This window comes from Protopterus annectens, chromosome 9.part0 (genome assembly GCF_019279795.1).
Source record: "Protopterus annectens isolate FY-2018-M chromosome 9.part0, PAN1.0, whole genome shotgun sequence".
NCBI lineage: Eukaryota > Metazoa > Chordata > Ceratodontiformes > Protopteridae > Protopterus > Protopterus annectens.
The window spans coordinates 1,398,436,193-1,398,456,049 of NC_056743.1; the positions used below are offsets into that span (position 1 = coordinate 1,398,436,193).

General features: G+C 40.5%; 1 protein-coding gene across 1 annotated transcript in view; it reads right to left on the minus strand.

Annotated features, from left to right (window-relative positions):
• Positions 1 to 306: 306 nt before the first annotated feature.
• The window catches only part of LOC122812089 (E3 ubiquitin-protein ligase TRIM39-like), a 182,683-nt gene continuing 163,132 nt past the window's right edge, over positions 307 to 19,857 (minus strand). The window contains exon 6 of the mRNA XM_044084362.1: positions 307 to 3,271. Coding sequence (XP_043940297.1) covers positions 2,793 to 3,271 — 479 coding nt within the window. The 3' untranslated portion in view covers positions 307 to 2,792. The remainder of the gene's footprint in view (positions 3,272 to 19,857) is intronic.

Sequence of the window (19,857 nt, forward strand, 5' to 3'; positions counted from 1 at the left end):
ATATTTTTGGGAGTGTATTGAGTTGGCAGACTTTAAAAATTCCCTGCAGACTACTCTGTCAGAAATACTGGGTGAGCAAATTGGTGTAACTAAGGAAATTATTATTTTTGAGCTGTAATGCGGACTCAGAAATGCTTAGATATAGTAAGGCCTTGCTGAGTTTAATTCTGGTGGCTGTCAAAAAAGCAATTACTAGAAAATGGAAATCAAAGTCTAATACAACCATACTAGATGTAGTGAATATGGTAACAGGAATAAAATAATTGTAAGTGGGATCTTTAGAAAAAGATAGGAGCAAATTACATAGAAAAAAATGGGAATTGTGGGAACAATACATACAGAATAATGTTTTGGAGGAGGAATGTGGTTTAAGGGAAGGCAGGAATTGAATGAGTTATGTAATGTTAGATAGGCAATTACTGTACAGGGGATTATATGTGATGTATGTTTGCAACCAAAAATATGCCAATATGGCTTCTTTTCATTTATATAAATGTATGATTGTCTGTGCTGTAAGTGATAATTCAATAAAGATGTTTCTTGTTTAAGAAAAAAAAAAAGATGCCCAATGACCACAGCTGCAGTGCCAAGACTGTTGGCCCAAAAAGCTTATATGCCAACCTCGGTGACACTAAAGATTATACCAAAGGTATCAGTGCCAAAACTGGTGCTGATGGGCTAATTCTGAACTCCGGGGCTGAAGAAACTCCTGCCAGCATTGGTGTCAAAGTTGGCAATACCAGATGCAAGTATGACATTGATCACTCGACCTTGAAGGCTGCAGTCTGAAATCAAGACCACAAGCAGAGATTGACTCTTCTGCCAACTCTGACATTGCAGCATGGAGGTTGAATTCCAAACTCATTGGGACAGCAGTCTGAATGATGATTGGTGAGGATAACTGGGATGTCCTAGAAGAAATGAGATGCCTTTGTCCACCTCACACCAGTGAGAGAAGACACAAAAGCAATTTTTGTTAGATTTTGATGAATGCCTCCACCATGACTTAAAGGCACAGCTCTGGGTGAAGACACCCACTAGGACTGGACCAAGAACTCTCTTTCAGTTCTGACAGCTTGTGCTTCTTATCCCTAATTGTATTTCAGGTAAAGGAGTCATAAAAACCATACTGTGCATCAAAGTGCTTTTCTCTTAAACTGAACACACGCAGAACGTGTTTATGTTGGGGTATGATCTTGTGCCATACTTGTATTGTTTGCAAGTTCTACCATCCAGCCTTTACCAACTAACAAATATAAATGACTGCAAAAAGGTAGAAAACTAGCACTCGGGAATCTTTCTCTCTCAACTGCAAATAAGCAAAAGGCAAACAACTAACAACATTAACAAGTAATAAATAAGAAAAGTGACCAAACCACAGCTCTGATGAGCAAAAAAAAAGCCCAAACTCGCACATTACAGTAAAATATCAAACTCCAATAGAAACAGTTATTAATGACAGAGCAACAAGTCACAGAATGTAACATGTGAAGTGATAAAAACATGAAAGCCTAGGGAGGGACAGAAAATAAACTGAAAAATTGCTCTGAAATTACAAAAAAAATCTATAGAAAGATGGGACCTAAAAGAAAATAGTGATCCAAAGGTAATATAAAGGAGCAAACACATAAGAAAGGACTTCATGACAAAGTACAGGAATTTGAACCAAGTGTGGCCTGCTTGCACTTCAATGCTTGCTGAGCATGGGGCAAAACAGAACTGGAGACCAAGCGTGTGGCAGAGCATTACAGAGAACAAAGGAGGGGATTGTAATATGAGAAAATTTCAGATGCTAAGCTGACTAAATGCCTATGACTTTAGTTCTGCTGGTTGACAAGAATGAATTTCCACATCAGAGTTTGACAGTTCCTGTGTGTCCTTTTGTAAATAATATCTAGAATTGCATTAAATGTAATTACATAAAGTGCTATGACCATGATACAGAGCTTTGACACCTGTTAATAAGCGACCAGTGGGAAGCTAACAGCACAACTGAAAATTGCCACCCAACAATGAGGCAGTCCACAGAAGTCCCAGAACTATGCAGCTGTTTATGTGAGGCCACACTGCTGAAATCTAAGGGTTTATATATTTTGTAAGAAGTACTAGGTAAAGTCAGATAAAGTCATTAAAACATTCCCTTGAACAAGTGATGAAAATAAGAACAATGAGGTGAAAATGTGTGCCAAACTCTGTAAATACCAAAATCATTAATTCAGATTTACAATTTGAGATGGTACTGTAGTGTGGCCACGAATTCTGACACCACCCACTAGTGAGCCAATGCCTGACTGAAATTCCAAAACTTAAAATGTGCTGTACACATCCAGCAGTAGAATTAACTACACATAATGCTGCCATTTGCTGAACTCACTGAATGGTTTTCAATAATATTTTGTAGTCTGAAATATGCCCCTTATATCTGTACATAAGCTGTATGAGCAGGTTAGCATTTTTAAAGACTAACAACATTCTTACTCTGCTGAAAGTATTGTGAAACTTTGTTAGACTCAAACTGATACAGTATCCTGGAAAAGATGTACACAGATAAAGAAACAGCCTGCCTTCCACAACTAATTATGCAATGTCTGACATCATTTGAAGTGAGGTAGGTGAGGTTGGAGTAATGCAGAATTATTTTCTTGTCAAATTCGACTAATACAACAATGCAGACTTTGAAATGACAAAAGACCCAAAAGAAATAAAAAACATATATCAAATACAAACTTCAATCATATGAAACGAACATAGAATACTTTTGAAAACAAACACAGTATTTGTAAATGAATACCTTACAAGTGCAAGTGACATACTTTAATCATAGAATGTATGTCATAAACCCAAAAAAAGGGAAATATTTTTTCACTGAAAGGGTGATTATATGTATGGAGATGAGACATTGTTTCAGCATTGTAAAAAGATAGTTGACCTCCTTCATAATCTAGATATACACCTATCTTACGGATGTCTCCATCCATCTTTACCACAATCCAGTACCCGTCCTTTGGTAGCAAGGTGATGTCCCCTTTCCTTGCTGCAGACTCACTTACTGCTCCAATGTACCAATCAGTACCATCTTTCCCCTCTACCTCCCAGTAGTGTCTCCCCGAGTTGAAACCGTCTGACGTCAGTACACACTGATAGCAATTGAACCGTTCAGGATTGTCAGGAATACTTTGCTTAGTACGCCCACATTTCACTGTTGTTCTGTCTTCAGAAAGTATCAAGAGAGGGTTTGCAGTTTTTGGATCTAGGGTAAGAGGAGCTGGAGCTAAGGAAAAACAAAAATAAAACATGCACCCTTTAACTTCAACATAGCTTCCATGCCTCAGCATTTTAAGTTAGGAAATGTAACAAGTTCTAATTCAACATGGATAATTTTTGGGTGATAATTAGCAGAAGTCATGTACAACATTTTTCAGATGTTTTACAGTAATAATATTTAGGCAACATTTCTTTCTTACTGTAGACATTTTGACATATATTATGTATTATTACTTTTTATTAAATACAATGTATTTTATGGTTTATACACATGCTTATATCCTAATTTTTTACTTAACACAATACATTTGCAGTGATTAAAAGGTTTCACTCTTTAAAAATGGTACTTAGCAATTTATAGCATGTTCTCTATTAAACATGTTATATTAGCAATGAACCTTAGATATAAAAAACATAGGTTGCCACACAATTATATGTAATAGGTTTGCTTCTGTATCAAGCATTTCACATCAGTATTGAACCTGGACCTATGAAAATAGCAACTTTCAGGTTCATTGGATACTCAAAACCCAGGAGAAATAAAAAACACCATCCACAAGATACTTAAATGTAACTTTTGCATTAGTCCCTTTATCGGCAGCCTAAGAACAATTTTCTGCTGTAATGGATTGTTTTTTTTTTTTTTAGATGAGGACACAGTCTTTCTTCTGTGAAGATAGTAGCAGTAAGAACAATCTATAGGCCGCCTTGTTGTAGCGCATGGTACTCGGCTACATTACGTGATGCAGTATGTATAAAAGAGTAAAACGAGACTGTACAACAGAACAGTCATTCTGACTGCAAAAGGTACACCTACTTAATTTACACTTCTTCAAGGCACTCCTCACTGAAGAGAATTATGCTACAGTCACAGCAGAAGAAGAGAAAAGGGGTTAGGCAGGAAAATTATGGATGGACGCAGAAAAACAACAGGGAAAAAAATGGTCAACTGCCAAAAGCATGGAGGGAAGCCACAGTTGTGCCAAAACATAAAGATCACTAAATTTATTGGCAGATGACAGGATGGTTAGCCTGACATTTGCTCCAGGTAAAATAATGAAAGGATATTGACAGGCAGACTGAAAATGTTCTTAGGTCTTCAAGAACTGTGGGAAATAATCAGCATAAGTTCACCAATAAGACATGTCAGACAAACCTGATCCAGTTTTATTTAATTTTTCGATTTATTTCCATTTGTTTACTCATAAGTGGGCTGGTCTTCCTACACTTTCTAGTAATGATCCAGGCTCAAAAAGTTCTAGTCTAGGGGATTGTTGTGAAAGATATTGGAAAATCTTTAAATGACATGTACCTTGATATTAGAAAGGTTTTGACAGTTACATATAAGAGGTTAACAAGCAAACTGACAAGGTTAGAAGTACAACACATAATGCAAAATTAGGCAGAAGACTAAAAGGCAAGGAACAAAGGGGCGTAGCAAGTGTGGTGTTGACAGACAGAAGTAAGCCAAGTGCCACAAGAACTCACACTCAGCACAATCATTTTCACTGTGCTTATTTCAGATACCTTAGCAGGAATACAGAATAGCATGTGTTTCTGCATGGAGGACACCAAGCCACGGGTGGCAGCAACCAATGGCTACAGGGAGAGTCAGTATCATGTGGGCTCTGGCCAGACTGGTGAGACAGCAGATCACTGGAAACTTCAATTCAATGATGACAAGTGGTCCTGTGATGCAGTAATACAGGGTGTAATACAAGCAAAGAGAAATTAGCCTGAAAAGTGAAAACTTAGAAAAGGGCTTTTAAAATATAATCATACCCAGGATGTACCATCATGGGCAAGTGAAAAAGGCAGTAGCAAAGGCTGATAACATGTTTGACTGCAGGGGGTTGGGTAATTCTGCACCTCTATATGTAACAGTTGTCAAAGCCCCATATGGAATGCAGCATGAAGTTCTGCAGTCCTTTCATGGTGAAGGAAGTGAGGCTTAGGAGATCTGTGAAGATGGTCAGGATGATGTTAAGGATCAGATATGGGAGATGTTTATTCTGAGTACAGGAGAAGTGGGGAAAGAAAGTAGAAATTTTGTATGTGTACCAAGCATTCTAAAGGGGAAAGCTGAATGACCTGAACTCAAAAGAAATGGCTGATAGGTGGGATCAAGAATGGCTGTTACATCAAATTTCAAATGATACATGAGGAAGCACATAGACAGAGTCACAGATGAATGGAAGGGGTACTACTTTAGCAGGGAATTCTGGGGGTTTCAAGCTGGCATTGAATGGCTAGTAGAGGGGACATAGGCTACAGCTGCAAAGAGCTAGTTGAGACACCTGGATAGAACATTAAATCTCCTTCTATTCGGTCTATATGACATCTGGGGGGGGGGGTCACAAAGGAGACTCTGGATGTTATGCCAGAGTCTCTTGTCTGTACAAAGAATGCTAAAGCATACATACTTCTGTAACCTATTAACATTCTATGTTAATTAACTCATTACCAATGCATGATGTGGTCTGACTTTGCCCAAGAGCGAAGTGCAGGTTCCAATGATACCCAAAGGTTCCCAACTCCGCAAAGCTACTTGTACTTCAACCACAGTACTGTGTGCATGACAGAGAAATCTTTGTCATGCATGCAGTGTTATGGTCACGAATACAGCGGTGGCATGCTATAAGGTTTCACTACTATAGCACAGTCTCATTGTTTTTTTTAAAAAAGTAAGATTCAAATCCTCACCAGTGTAAAATTGAAGACAATTAAAAAAACACAATACCATAGATACCCCCAGTCCCTACCTACTAGATCCCTAGCATGCTGCATACCAATTTCACTTGTATGCCATAACTGGTACTGCAGGCATTTAGGCTTTCCACCTGTTCCTGTAGTCCAGAGTACATAGTTTGACTCATTCCACTTCCATTTGCCTACCGTATGACTCTGAGCCAGTTGCTTAAACAGATGATACCCCCAATTTACCTTGGAAAAGGGATATGTGCGTGTACAGTACTTACCCAATTAAATTAATTAAAAAATGCTTGCAATACCCACGCTAACATATAGGTACAGCATATGCTGCAATGGCCCATTGAGTATAAACGGGAGCTCCATTACATTGAAATGTTACATTTGTGTTCTATGCCAATGTAAAATTTCAAAGTGTTCTAGCATATCAAACCGAATTCACACAAGAACTGAGCACCGGTCCCTGGGATTCCTCACCTGCCTACATGGCATGAGGAAGACTACAGTCTTTCTTTATGAATCATGTACCACATAAACATGTAATCTGCCCCTAACTAATCCCTAATCTTAGCACAATGTTTGTGTACAAGGATATTATAACCTTGCATTTCTATGTCATACCTGCCTAACTAAAAACAACTCCTAGGGATTAGCCTACTCTCCTGGTTAAAAAATTGTATAAGTACATAATCTGCATGTTCGTTTCAAAACTCAAATTAGAGCAGAGGGAAAGATTCACTGTGTGAAATTATACTTCCTCCCATACTAAACTGCAGGAACTTAAACCAAACTCAGTAGCAGGCTTTATTATTGCAGTCTAAATCATCTAATTCATGGCATATCAGATGACAGGGAATACACTGGTGGAGAATGCAATGACTTCCAGCCTAACCACATAATTAAGCAGAGGATAGATGCTGGCATGTGAAAGTGAGTGATAAGTTATAAATTTGGCCATATCTACTTTCCCATCTCATTTCAAACCCAAAAGGAGCAAAAGTATTCATAGTTGGGATGGAAACATGAATTTCAACAACTGTTCTTTGAAATTAAGACGAAGATGGGAAGTGTTCCAGAAGCAAGAGCAAAATTCAAGACTTACACAGAAAAAAATGGACATGGAATGTAGCAAAACAATAAACAAGGGTAATTTGCAGCACCTTTCTGTAGTATTACTATGAAATACTAAGAGTCGGGGTAGGAAGATGCCAAAAATAATTAAACTAATAAAAAAAAAATACAAAAAGTCAAACAGATGTATAAATGATAAAAAATGCAAATCATTAGAAAAAGAAAACAGCCATTATTTCATTTAAGCAAGTATAAAAAAAATACCTCATTCCTATGCTATTTTTTCCATCCACTAAGAGGTTCTTTTTCCATAATTTTCAAAGCTATTGTTAACTGAATAACATCAGAAAGCCAAAATATAAATAGGGAAAAAAATATTTTTTTTCTGAGCCATAAAATCACAACCATCCCAATATACCTGTTTATATGTCATGAACGACACCAGATTTTAATATGAAACATGATTCAACCAGTTAATTTCCATCTGCCAGTAATAAGGGTCCAAAATCTGTAATAAAGAAACATTCAAACAGCAGATAAGGTCATATCTTCTAGATGAAAATAGTCATATGCCTACTACATACCTACTACAGTACCTCTCCTCCTGCTGGTCTTTGTTGGAATTCTTTGAGGAACATTCAATTCACATCCCACATATAAAATGGAAAACGTACCTCATTTATTACTTTAGACTTATCCTTACTTTCTCAGATTTTTCCATCCACAGTACCAAAACAAGAAACTTCTTCAGCGCTATTTTGTAAAGCTTTTTCAAACCATCTTCTCTTATCGCCACCTCCCACCACTTTTACTTTGTATACCTTAACCTTCACATGGTATATGCACAATGAAGGCAGTAGTCTGCCTACTTCTATAAGATGCTTTTCCTTTTGCCTGTCTGTTGCTCAGTTTGAAAGATGTGCTTTCAGTGATTCCTCATTTAACCAACAGATCTCGCTTTAGCATTTTCCACTGCCTTCTTGCTTTGCTATCTCTCTGGACTAACCTTAGCTTAACTGGAACTTTTTACACTTTTAGTATTTTCTACTGGATTGCCTTCTGTGGAAGGTTGGGCGCCGGGCTGGCAACTCGACACCGTAAAACTCCACTGCCAATCATGAGCGGACAGATGATCCGCTGTGGCGACCCCTAACCAGGAAAAGCCGAAAGAAGAAGTATTTTGTACTGGATTTTTGCAGCATTTTGCTTTTGGATTACACAGCCTTCATACTTGGCCTTTTGTATCTGAATCTGTAGCTTTATTGATGTTATCAGGATCATGATGTCTTGCTTTCACTTCAAGACATTTAGGCTCGAGATAGCTGCCTTTACACTTGCTTCCCTCATTCCTGCACTTCAGCACTTAAACATATTCTCTCATTTACAGCACCCAGCTACTTCTGGCCTGCCTGACTTTCTGTTTCATCTGTGTTTTACTTCATTTGATTCCTTTGTGGCTTGGCAAGAGACCTGAGCCTTGGGACTTTGGCATCTTTCCAGGAGAAGCTGCTTATTCAGATGCATTGATGCATCTAGCCAGTGTTGACACAGACTGCTACTTCATTGCTTACTCTTATGCTGCATTTAAATGACTGTTTTTTTATTTTCTTTTTTTTTTTAAGATTATTTGAGTCCAGTGGCAGTTAGTGACTCCAAACCAAGGGGGAGGTTGAAGGAAGCAAATTAATGGATGCAGGTAATCGGAATGGGCCAGGGCCAGGGCCAGGGCCATATTATGGTAGACCAAAGAAAATTTACCTGTGATCAGATAGCAGCTGCAGTCACTTGAACTGACAGCCTGCCTTAATGCCAACTCATTCTAGCCATTTTACTGACTATATACACTTCAGATATTCAACTGCAATTAGATGAAATGGAGACTGGACAAAGAAATCCATGATGCTCTTCATGTTGCACACTGGTCTCCTCTGCATCACCAGTGTCCTTCCTGCTTTCTCCCATCCTGGACTCCCACACCATCCATGTACACTACTTCTTGATTTTTCCACATTTTGTTTTACACCAGCTTTTTCCTCCGACCTTTCAACACACCCTAACTGGCAATGACTGCACTATAATACATGTTGATGAAGTAACTGGATTAAGCCACATGTCTGGTGACTGCCATACCCAGGAAGCCACTGACTTCTAGATGCTTTGATGTGCACTTTAGAGCATTTGTCTGAACTTTTGATCCAATGAAGGCCTGCACAAAAATGATGAGCAATGAAAACAATTCAGTTTTATTCTTTTCTTTTTTTCAATTAAGAAACTAGCTATTCCCAAAACTTAATGTTCAAATCTGACTAAATAGTAGCCCACAATAACAGAGATGACAAATCTTGTGAAGGTACATTAATCATGTCTGGAAATAGGGCCTGCCTCTCTATACCTCTGGAAATAGGGCCTGTCTCTCTATCCCTCCATAAAAAGACATTAACTGTCTGAATGAAATGGAAGTGACAGAACATATGGACACAGGTATTATTTCATGTTGTTGCTATCATACGTGTACACTAAACTCCTCTTCACCTGACACCTTCTATGTACCTCACTGAAGTTAGACTGAGGTAAAAGTGAAAGCATACATGACTATAGTAATATAATTCAACTTTTCATTTTCAGACATAAATGCACAGCATGCCTCCTTACTCATGCCCACCAAAGTTAACTATCTCTATATGTGACTCATGTTTGGGAGAAAAGTGGAAAAATAATGATCACAGTAATGTATTCCAACTTGCTGTTTCTAGAAAGTACACTATTCCTAGAAAAACTACATTGATCTTCTCTAATTTGACTTCAGGAACACTAAATAAATAATGAATACACTATCTTCAACTCTGCATAAGATACAGTGACCTTCTGTGCACACCTCTGAGCAAGGCCTGTATTAGACTTGGTAGGGTCCAGGGCAAAGACTAAGGCTGGGTCTGTCAACTAAGCTTGTGTTGAAAGCCCTTTATACAGCTGTGATTCTGGGGCCTGGGACCTGGTGCCTGAAAACCTCTGATAACTTGCACTTTCTATCATGCATTGTATACATTATTTTTGAAAGATATTTGTTAATTGTTCTTTTTTGTTTTTAGCCATGAGTTATGCATGTGCCAACTTCTAAGATGGCTACGCATTGAGTAACAGCTTAAGTTTAGCTCTCCCAGTGTGAAAACACAAATTCAGCAGAAAGGACAAGTGGACTTCTGTGTTTCTGGGCAATAGTAAGTGCACTACCTGGATGCCAGGAAAAAAGAAATGCAAAAGACCTGAAAAAAATCAGCTACAAAAGGTGAGGAAACACACTGACTGGGAAAAGTATTGCAGCAGTTCAGCAAAAAGCAGTACAAGCTCTAGATATGACTTCCAGTAACCTAGAAGAAAGTATACAACAACTGCACACAGACTTGGTTGAAATAAATGAAACACTGATGGAGTGTATCAACTCAAACAACAAAAGGCTGGAAAAATGGAAGACGCCTTTAAACAGATATTCAGATGAGGTGATAAACTGCAAATATCAGAGGTCAAAATGAAGACACTGCTCAAGAAGAGATGTTTCAAAAAATAATAAAATTAGAGGACAGAGCACATAAGGAAAACCTGAAACTTTCAGCTGTACCAGAGAAGTTGGAATTAACAGACTGTATTAATTTTATGAAAGCACAAATAAGCAAATGGACTGGTATTCCGCAGCATGAGTTGTTAACTGAAAGGGCACATTGTGTGTATGCTCCAAATCTGGCTATGAGAAGGCAACCTAGACATTTAATAGTAAGGATGCAATCCTACCAGCAGGAGGAGTTGATTCTGACAAAACTGTGGCAAGGAAGTGTGCACTGCACAGCAACATGCAGCAATGGTGAGTAGTGGCAAACTGCTGCAGTTACTGCCACGCAATGTCGCTTAACCCTGCTGAGCTATGCCAACACGCAGCCGTGCATATGTACTATAAAGAATCTATGACATTGCATTATCAATGTTTATTGAAAAGTATTTAAAACTATTAGACACACCTGGATTCGAAACCAGTATCGTCTGGGCTCAAAAAGACGTATCAATGCATTAACACATGCTGCCACACAGTTAAGCAGCTTTTGCATTTCATGGAGTCAGTACTAACTCTCAAACTTTAGCAATGCGGCTCACATTTGCGTACTGCTTAGCTACACACAAACATGAATAGTATTGGAAATGTGCATCTCGCATGTGGGTACAGTTTGCCAACCATCGTGCAAACCTGCTGCTCTCCGCTCTATGGAAAAGTAAATATTATGTATTACTGCTGTCTACTGTATACTTCCTGTCTAAGATATGAAATTACATGTGGAAACATAACAGAGGGCCCTACCTAACAATATGTCAGATATTTACATTCCAGCCATGTGTTGCCTCCCCAAGCACTGCAACCTTGATGTCTCAGTACTTTTTCCACAGACATATGTCCTACACTACAGAAAGTAATATCCAATATTGTGTGATATGCAATTTATGTTAATCTGGTAACATGCAGAACTACAACTACTGACCGATAAGCCTAAAAAGCTTTATCTGCAAGGCTAAGGAAGGAATCAGCATGAATCGTATCCACAGGGACATAGGTGACCTTCAACACACTTAACCTGACCTATTTTGTTCTTGTCAAGGGTAGATCCTGCTTATTAAAACTATTGGAGTACTTTGATATTGACCCCAAAAACCTGGATGAGGGACACCAGGACATACTGCCTATGTTGAGTTATCCAATGCCTTTGGCACTATCCCTCATTCATGTCTCACACTGAAAATCTCCCATCTTGGAATTAAGCCATACATTACTAGATGGAAAGCCAACTGGCTGTTGACAGAACACACACTGTCAAAGTTGGGGATTGTACCTCCACCACTAGCCTACTTACCAGTGAAACACTGCAAGGATCTGTGCTGGATACTGTTTCTCTGAAGCCCAGTCAATGGTTGATGGCCTGTGCTTTACCAAGTTTGCAGATTACTATTAAATGGATGCACTCATATAGAGTCCCCCAGTCATGGTAACATATTACAGAAGGGGCTGACACAGACAAATGATCAGTGCCAAACTCAAGGACTGAACCTTAAAGCAAACCATACCTCACTATCACCTTTGGGAATGAAGTACCCCTGCTAATTATGATATACACAGCATCCATCTAAGCTCAAACACAGTGTTGTGAGACTTAGAAATGCATGCTGATAGCAATTTACACTTTAATCACTGTGTGTCCATAGTGATGAGACAAACATTCTGCATTGTGCACCTCAAACACATGGGCAGCACATGCAGGACCAGGGAGGCCATAGCTCTGCTGTACTCTACCCTTTTCAGACCACTAATTAAGGACTATGGTCCTGCTGTCTGTACCTCACCACACACTTGCAGCAAATTGGAGAAAACACTGAGGTTTATGACTGGAAGAATCCAGGGCCTCTAAAACATGACATACATGGAAAGTCTGATAGACCTGTCACTGTACACAGTATCAGGCAGACTGCTGAGAGCTGATGTATGACTGGTCTACAGAGCAGTCTCAGAACCTTCCCTACTGGAAATGCTGGACATCTGCATCTCAAATGGGACAAGAATAACTTGCTCCAGGATACTCAACCTAACCTGGGACAAAAACAGAAAGTGCTGGAGAGACACATATATCCCCAGCGATTGACACTACTCTGTAATAGGCTCCCACTGCATGTGAAGCAGTGCTCCTCAATGACCCTGTTCAAGCACAACCTTGACAAGTGGATGGGTGATTTTAAAGTGACTCTAGGGGTGGCACCTATGTCCCTCACGGACAGGGCCAATTGGTGCTGTTCACAAAATCGTTCTACTAACAATGCTCATTAAGGGTACTTGTGTTTTTACACAGCTGTGCTTCTAAGCACTCTAGGGCCATTAGGCTGATAACCTATCAACCTATGAAGCTAAGAACCTATGCAGGCCTCCAAAAATCTTCTCTCCTGCATGGCCTGCTGATGTCATCCACTATAAGTTGACTTGAACTCTTATAAAAGTCAGATGTGGGCAGTGCCGCTTGCATAAAGTACTGAGTTCTGTAGTCTGTGTACTTAAGCATGTAGGGGTTCTGTTCTTGCTGCAGTCAACTGTAGGTGTGTGTGTGTGTGTGTGTGTGTGTGTGTGTGTGTGTGTGTGTGTGTGTGTGTGTGTGTGTGTAAAGAAGTGTGTATCTTACTGTTACTACTCCAATGCCATGGAATGACCTTATTTTGATATTTGCACATGTCTACACATCCATTTCATGCAAAGCTCCCAACATCTACTCTCCCATATGGCCTGCTGATGTCATCCAGTATAAATTGACCTGCACTCTTGTAAAAGTCAGACTTGTGCCGTGGCTCTTACATAAAGTACTGAGTTCTGTAGTCTGTGTACTTAGGTAGGTAGGGGTTCTGTTCTCACTGCAGTCAAGTGTTTATGTGCGTGTGTGTGTGTGTGTGTGTGTGTGTGTGTGTGTGTGTGTGTGTGTGTGTGTGTGTGTGCACGCACGCATGCGCGTGTGCACTCTTGCTTGACATTACAGAGAGCATTTTATACCGGCATGTGTGACACTATTATTACCATATTCTCCTCACCAGCCACTTCTTTTGTCTGAGACACTCCAAATCAGGCTTGAGCTGTGGCACTTGCCTTAAATACAGAGGACTGTAGTCTGTGTACTTAGACAGTTATCGGTTCTTTTCTCACTGCAGACAGCTGGGTGTGAGTGTGTGTGTATATGCATTTGTCCTTTTGCTTGACATTACAGAGAGCCTTTTACAGAATGTGGGACACTGTTATTATCATATTCTCCTCAACAAACAATGTTGATGTCATCAGGTATATCAGTTTTGTGGATATGCACTATTCCCACCGGGGCAAGTTCAGAGTCTGGCCTGGAGGCCAGGGAGAAGTCACCTCATCCTATAGGATACAGATTACAGTGACATGGATTTTAATCTATTCACATACATCATGGCATGGTTTGTAGACCCTGTGTTTTTTGATGAGAAAGCCCTGTGCTCTGTCCAGCTGTTGCATGTATCTGGTGAGATACATGTAAAATAGAGCATTATACTCAATACTGTTCTGATGAGGTTTGAGTACAATGCTGCTATACATTCATAAGATCTGAATATGATGGCATGATATATGACTTGCACAACACAGGCTTTCAATGCCAGTGTGGACAGCTGCTGGTCAGAGTTCAGATTTCTATCTACATGTGTTTCCAGTGCCTGCATCACTGGGTTTCAGCATACCAGGACTGCTGTCAATGCTGAAATTAACATGGACTTCCACTTTCCAGAAGGACAGCACAAAGACACATTTCTGCATTTATTTGTAGATCATGTGGCTTTCTCACCAATCATTTGTCTGTGTTAGCTCCTCCTGTAATATGTTATCATCATTGTTGGGCTCAGTGATTGCACTCAATATGCAAGAATCAGCATACATGGTAAGCCAAAGGCCATATACTTTAGCCGGAACTGTCAAGAAATAGAGTCTAATGAGTAAAGGGCCAAGCACAGATCCCTGGGGTTTGCCAATGGTGACAACTCTACTGGTACAGGTTGATCCACCAACTTTCACAGTATGTGTTCTGTCGGTGAGTCAATTTTTCACCCATCTAGCGACATAAGAGTTTCTCAATGATACCTGCATGGGGGGCTGTGTCCAAACCCTAGGCCAGATCACAATAGGCAGTATGCACTGTCTTACCTTCAACCAGGCCCATCATACAGAATCAATGGGCTGTGACAACAAAGATCACCTATGGCATAACTCAGCACATACACCTTCGTGAAATGGTTGAATACACACTTCAAAACACCCTCCACATGGGCTATGTTCCCATAGAAGGGTGCACATCAACATGTACCCATCTGAGTAGGGGGGACAGCACCTGATGCATACATGTATAGAGACATTCTGACTTTCCTCAACTGTGAGGTAGACCAACATGTCATCATGGACCTCTTCTAAATGGACTCTAGCAATATTCCGACTATATGCAACACACCTGTGTCAGTTGTTAATGCCACATCATATCTGTTACATCTGATAGATGTCCTCAAAGAGATCATTGAGGACATGCATGATGACACCAGTATCATCTTGTGAAACTTGACCAGGTCAAGGCATTTGACATAAATCCTCACTGAGGTATTCAATCAACGCTGTCATATGTGGCCATAAACAGCTATATCACCAACTGGGTAGGCCAGTGTATCACATTCTCACTAAACTGAAATGTGTGAAGTGACATATATCTCAGGTCAAGTGATCTGGTCCATACATCAGGGCTGTCTGCTAGGTCCTTTCCTGTCCATTACTTAATTGATGGACATCACAGATGACATACACATCCTGTGTCCAAACAGCTGCCTGAAGGGCTACTGACTGGGGGCAATTGTTAACTCCAACTGTGAAATTAGTATAATACAGACAGTATCAACACATAACAAAGATTGCTGCCACAACCATAACAACAAGTGCAATGGCAAGAACACATGGGGGGATTTTTTAAGTCCTAAAAACAATCACACAACCCAAGTATAATGTGGACATCACACCCTAAAATCAGACTAATAGGTATGTGACTTGTGTTCTGGGGTAGACAGCAAGTGGAACATCAACCAGCATGTGGTCACAGTGCTAACTACTCCCTTGTTCGTAACATAAGTACTGAGTATGTGAAGGACATTTACATCAGAGACCATAATACCTTCATTGTTCCCACCCTTCATCACACCAGTAATTGAGTACAATACACCCTTCTTCATATACCTGTCTACACATCTTCCAGTGATGTGTAACTGAAGTGTACCAGCTTTGTCACAGCAAGCTGTCACAGTTTATTGGCTATACTTAGGTATTATTTTTATGGCATATACATGACTGTCTGTTGGTGCGGAACACCAATCAAGTTGTTACAGCAGATGCATGTGTATTACCTGTTCTGATGATGCACACACTGCATACACAAGTGTTTGACAACATTAATGGCATAGATATCATTTGTAACAGTGTGGATTGTGCCATATATATTTATATCTATAACTATATATATATATATATATATATATATATATATATATATATATATATATATTTATATATATATATATATATATATATATATATATATATATATATATCTATATATATATGATGCACACCAGTCAACTAGCCTGTATTGCTCATAATGTTGCATACAGGTATAGCAGTGTCCCTCCTAATACCTCCAGCAGATGTTACAGTGCCAAGACAGTGTGTGTGGTTACCCTCATAGATTGTGAATGTACCATAATAGTTGTTCAAGTGCATTTATGCAAAATATCTTATCACTGTAAATCACATATGCTATGTCAGAGGCATGGGACTACTGGTGGTATTATTCTGATATTGTCCATGATTGTGGTTGGTTCTTTTAATGTTTTCACTGAGCCTTTACCTGTGCCCCACTTGCTGGAGATCTCTGCTGAGATTAAGGCAAATCAGTTTGCGCAGCTTCAGAAAATGCACCGTACCCCAACTGTATGTCAGATCCCTAACAGCTGTCCTCTCCATTATTCATGTAAGGATGTTTATCTCACACTGACATCTGTCCAGTGTTATGTCACCTTGTGTGACAGTCACATAAAACACATTTTCACTGTGCAGTCCCTACTGTACCACCCAGATATGTGACTAGTGTTGCTGCTACAACCATCTGTACATTAAGTTGTTTCACCTGTCGTTTTTCCCTGTGTTCATTCCTACAATTTATCTATGTGTCCCTATTCAATACACACACTTCCTCTGAGTGTTTCTTGTAGATTCATAGGTTCATAGGTTCATACTAGGCTATCTGCCCAAGGGCATTTATAAGCCTAGCCCATAGTTATGTGGCTTTCGCCACCCCTTTAGTTTGAATAAAACTATGCCTATTATTTTGCTGTGCCTCTGTCAAGCAGTGACACTGAAGTAATCCCTGGGGTATATCTGCGATCTCCCATCCATTGGTCAAGATTCCTCTTGAACAAGGCCAGCGAGGTGCTCTGCCTCACATGTACCGGGATTTTGTTCCACAGCATAGGGAGTCTCTGGGTGATGAATCTGTCCCTCCAGCACGTTCTATTAATAACCGTGTCAAGGTTTAAGTCTCCCGCCCTTGTGGTTCTGAGGGATCTAGATTTTTTGAGGTGAAGCATATTCATCAAATCTGGGTTTGACATGGCCTTATATGTTAGGCACAGGTCACCTCTGAGCAAGCGGTATGAGACTGAATAGAGCTGGAGTTCTTTCAGTCGGGCAGCATAAGACATATTTTTGAGACCCTTTATCCTTTTGGTGAGGAACTTTTGGGGCCTTTCCAGCTGCTGCAGGTGTTGGGTCAGATACATTCTGAATGGGGCATTGTACTCAATCATAGGTCTAATGAGTGATGAGTACAGGGGGACGATGACCTCCCTTGATCTAGATGTGAATCCCTTCATGATCAGGTGGGCAATGTAGAAGGTTTTCCTAACTACTTTAGCAACATGAGTGTCAAGCGAAGGCTACTGTCAACCTGGGTCCCCAGATCCCTGATGACTTCTTCTGTGCTCAGTGGATTGCCACCTATATGGTAGCTAGGGGTAACCTTGTTTTTCCCGAAGGGTATGACTATGCATTTCTTGGCGTTTAACTTTAGGCCATGGCTATGGCACCAGTTATCCGTTTCTGTGAGGCCCTTCTGAAGGATATCTGTGTCAGATGTGTTTTCGACTATGGCGCCCAGTTTGCAGTCATCTGCAAACTTTGTCAGCCATAACCCTCCTGTGTTTGCTTGTACTTCAGAAAAGTAGATGCCGAACAAGAGTGGACCCAGGACTGAGCCCTGTGGGACACCACTTGTGACAGGCTTTGAGTCTGACATGGCTCTAGCAACTCTGACCCTGTGGGTTCTGTCACTTAGCCAGTTTGCAACCCATCTTGTGATGTATGGGTTTACATTCAAGCTGATGAGTTTTTCGATGATACCTGAGTGGGGTATTGTGTCGAAGGCCTTTGCCAGGTCGAGGTAGGCTGTATGGACTGCCTTTCCCCTCATCAATGGCCTTGGTGACTGTCTCGAAAAAGTCAACCAAGTTTAAAAGGCATAATCTGCCTTTGACAAAGCCAAACTGGGTTGGATCCAAAGTCTGCAAGTTCCATATGTCTTTATTTATGAGTTCCATTATGATCCTCTCCATGGCTTTGCAGATAAGGCTTGTCAAGCTAATGGGACGGTAATTTCCAGGGTCAGTGGAGGCACCGCCCTTGTGAAGTGGGACCACAGTTGCCGTGCGCCACTCCTTGGGTACGTATCCTGAGGTGAGGCTAAGATTAAACAGCTGTCCTAACTGCGGGTTTAATTCCTCATTGAGTTTGTGGAGCACACAGCCAGGGACACCATCCGGTCCCATGGATGCTGTGTTTTTTGCCTTGGAGAGAGCAGTTCTCACCTGGGCGTTGGAGATGTTTGGGGGGCTACAATCCTCTGGTATAGATCTCTCTCCTTTTGGGGGGGAGGGGGGAGAAGTTTGCACTGAACCTGTCAGCCAGTATGTTGGCAATGTGTGTAGGTTCAGTAATCTTCACATCATTTTGAACTAATTCTGAGCATATCTGGGAGTTTCCTCCTAGGTTTCTAACATAGCTAAAGAAGGCCTTATGATTGTCTTTTGAGTCCTTGGCGATTTTTCTCTCAAAATTTGCCTTGGATGATTTTATGAGAGCTCTTAGTTTTTTACTTATAATGATCAAAGGTGTCTTACCTTTCAAGGATTTGGCTCTATCTTGTAGTAGCTTCCTCCTTTTGTTGTAGAGCTTGTTTATGGCTGGGGTCCACCAGACTGGACGCTTGCCTTTAGTACAAAGAGTCTTAGTTTTGTTTGGGATTGCCTGATCCATGCAGTCCTGTAGGTGCTGGTAGAAGGCATTTGTAAGTGATTCAGCGGTTTGAGTAATGTTTACCACTGGCTCAGGGGCCTTAAAGGGGACCACACTAGTTCTTAGAAGTGTGAAGTCGGCTTTTGAGAAGTTTTTCACTGTGGTCTTTTTTATTTCAGGTGGGGGCGGGATGAGGACCTCCAGCGAGATTAGTTTATAATCTGATCTCACCAGTGAGGGGTATACTTCTGGTGTTGAACATTGTGATCCCATGTTCGTGATGATGAGATCAAGTATGTTTTCTCCTCTTGTGGGGATGGTGACTAGTTGTTCCATGGCATTTGAGTTTATGAACTCCAGGAACCTTTGGGCTAGAGTGTTTGGGCTTGAGTAGTGTTCCCAGTCTATATTAGGGTAGTTGAAGTCACCTAGTATGATGGTGTTTGGAGATACATTTATCCTCTCCAATGTTTTCAGGAAGGCCATGTGAGGTTCCTGAGTTTGAGAGGGTGGCCTGTAACATGCTACAAATTGCAGAGCAGTCTTGCCTATGGTTAATTGCACCTGGATGGTCTCTGATGCATCGTGCGTTGCCACCAACCTTGAGGTGTGGGTGTCCTTTATGAATATGGACACCCCCCCTCCTTTCTTGGTGTTGTCCGGATTTTGGGGCCGGAACGCATGATATGAGGCGAAACCTGATAGATGGCAGTCCAGTCCATGTACCATTACAGATCATTTACACAGCTTCAGTACAGCATGCCAGGAATGGAATATCATAATACTTTGGACTGTAGATATACTGTCCTGTACTGTGTTTGGGCCATATACTTCGTATTCATACCTCTCAACTGTCTAGATGTTCACAGGATGTCCAGATGTGTTCCTTATCAAATTTGTGGCTTTCT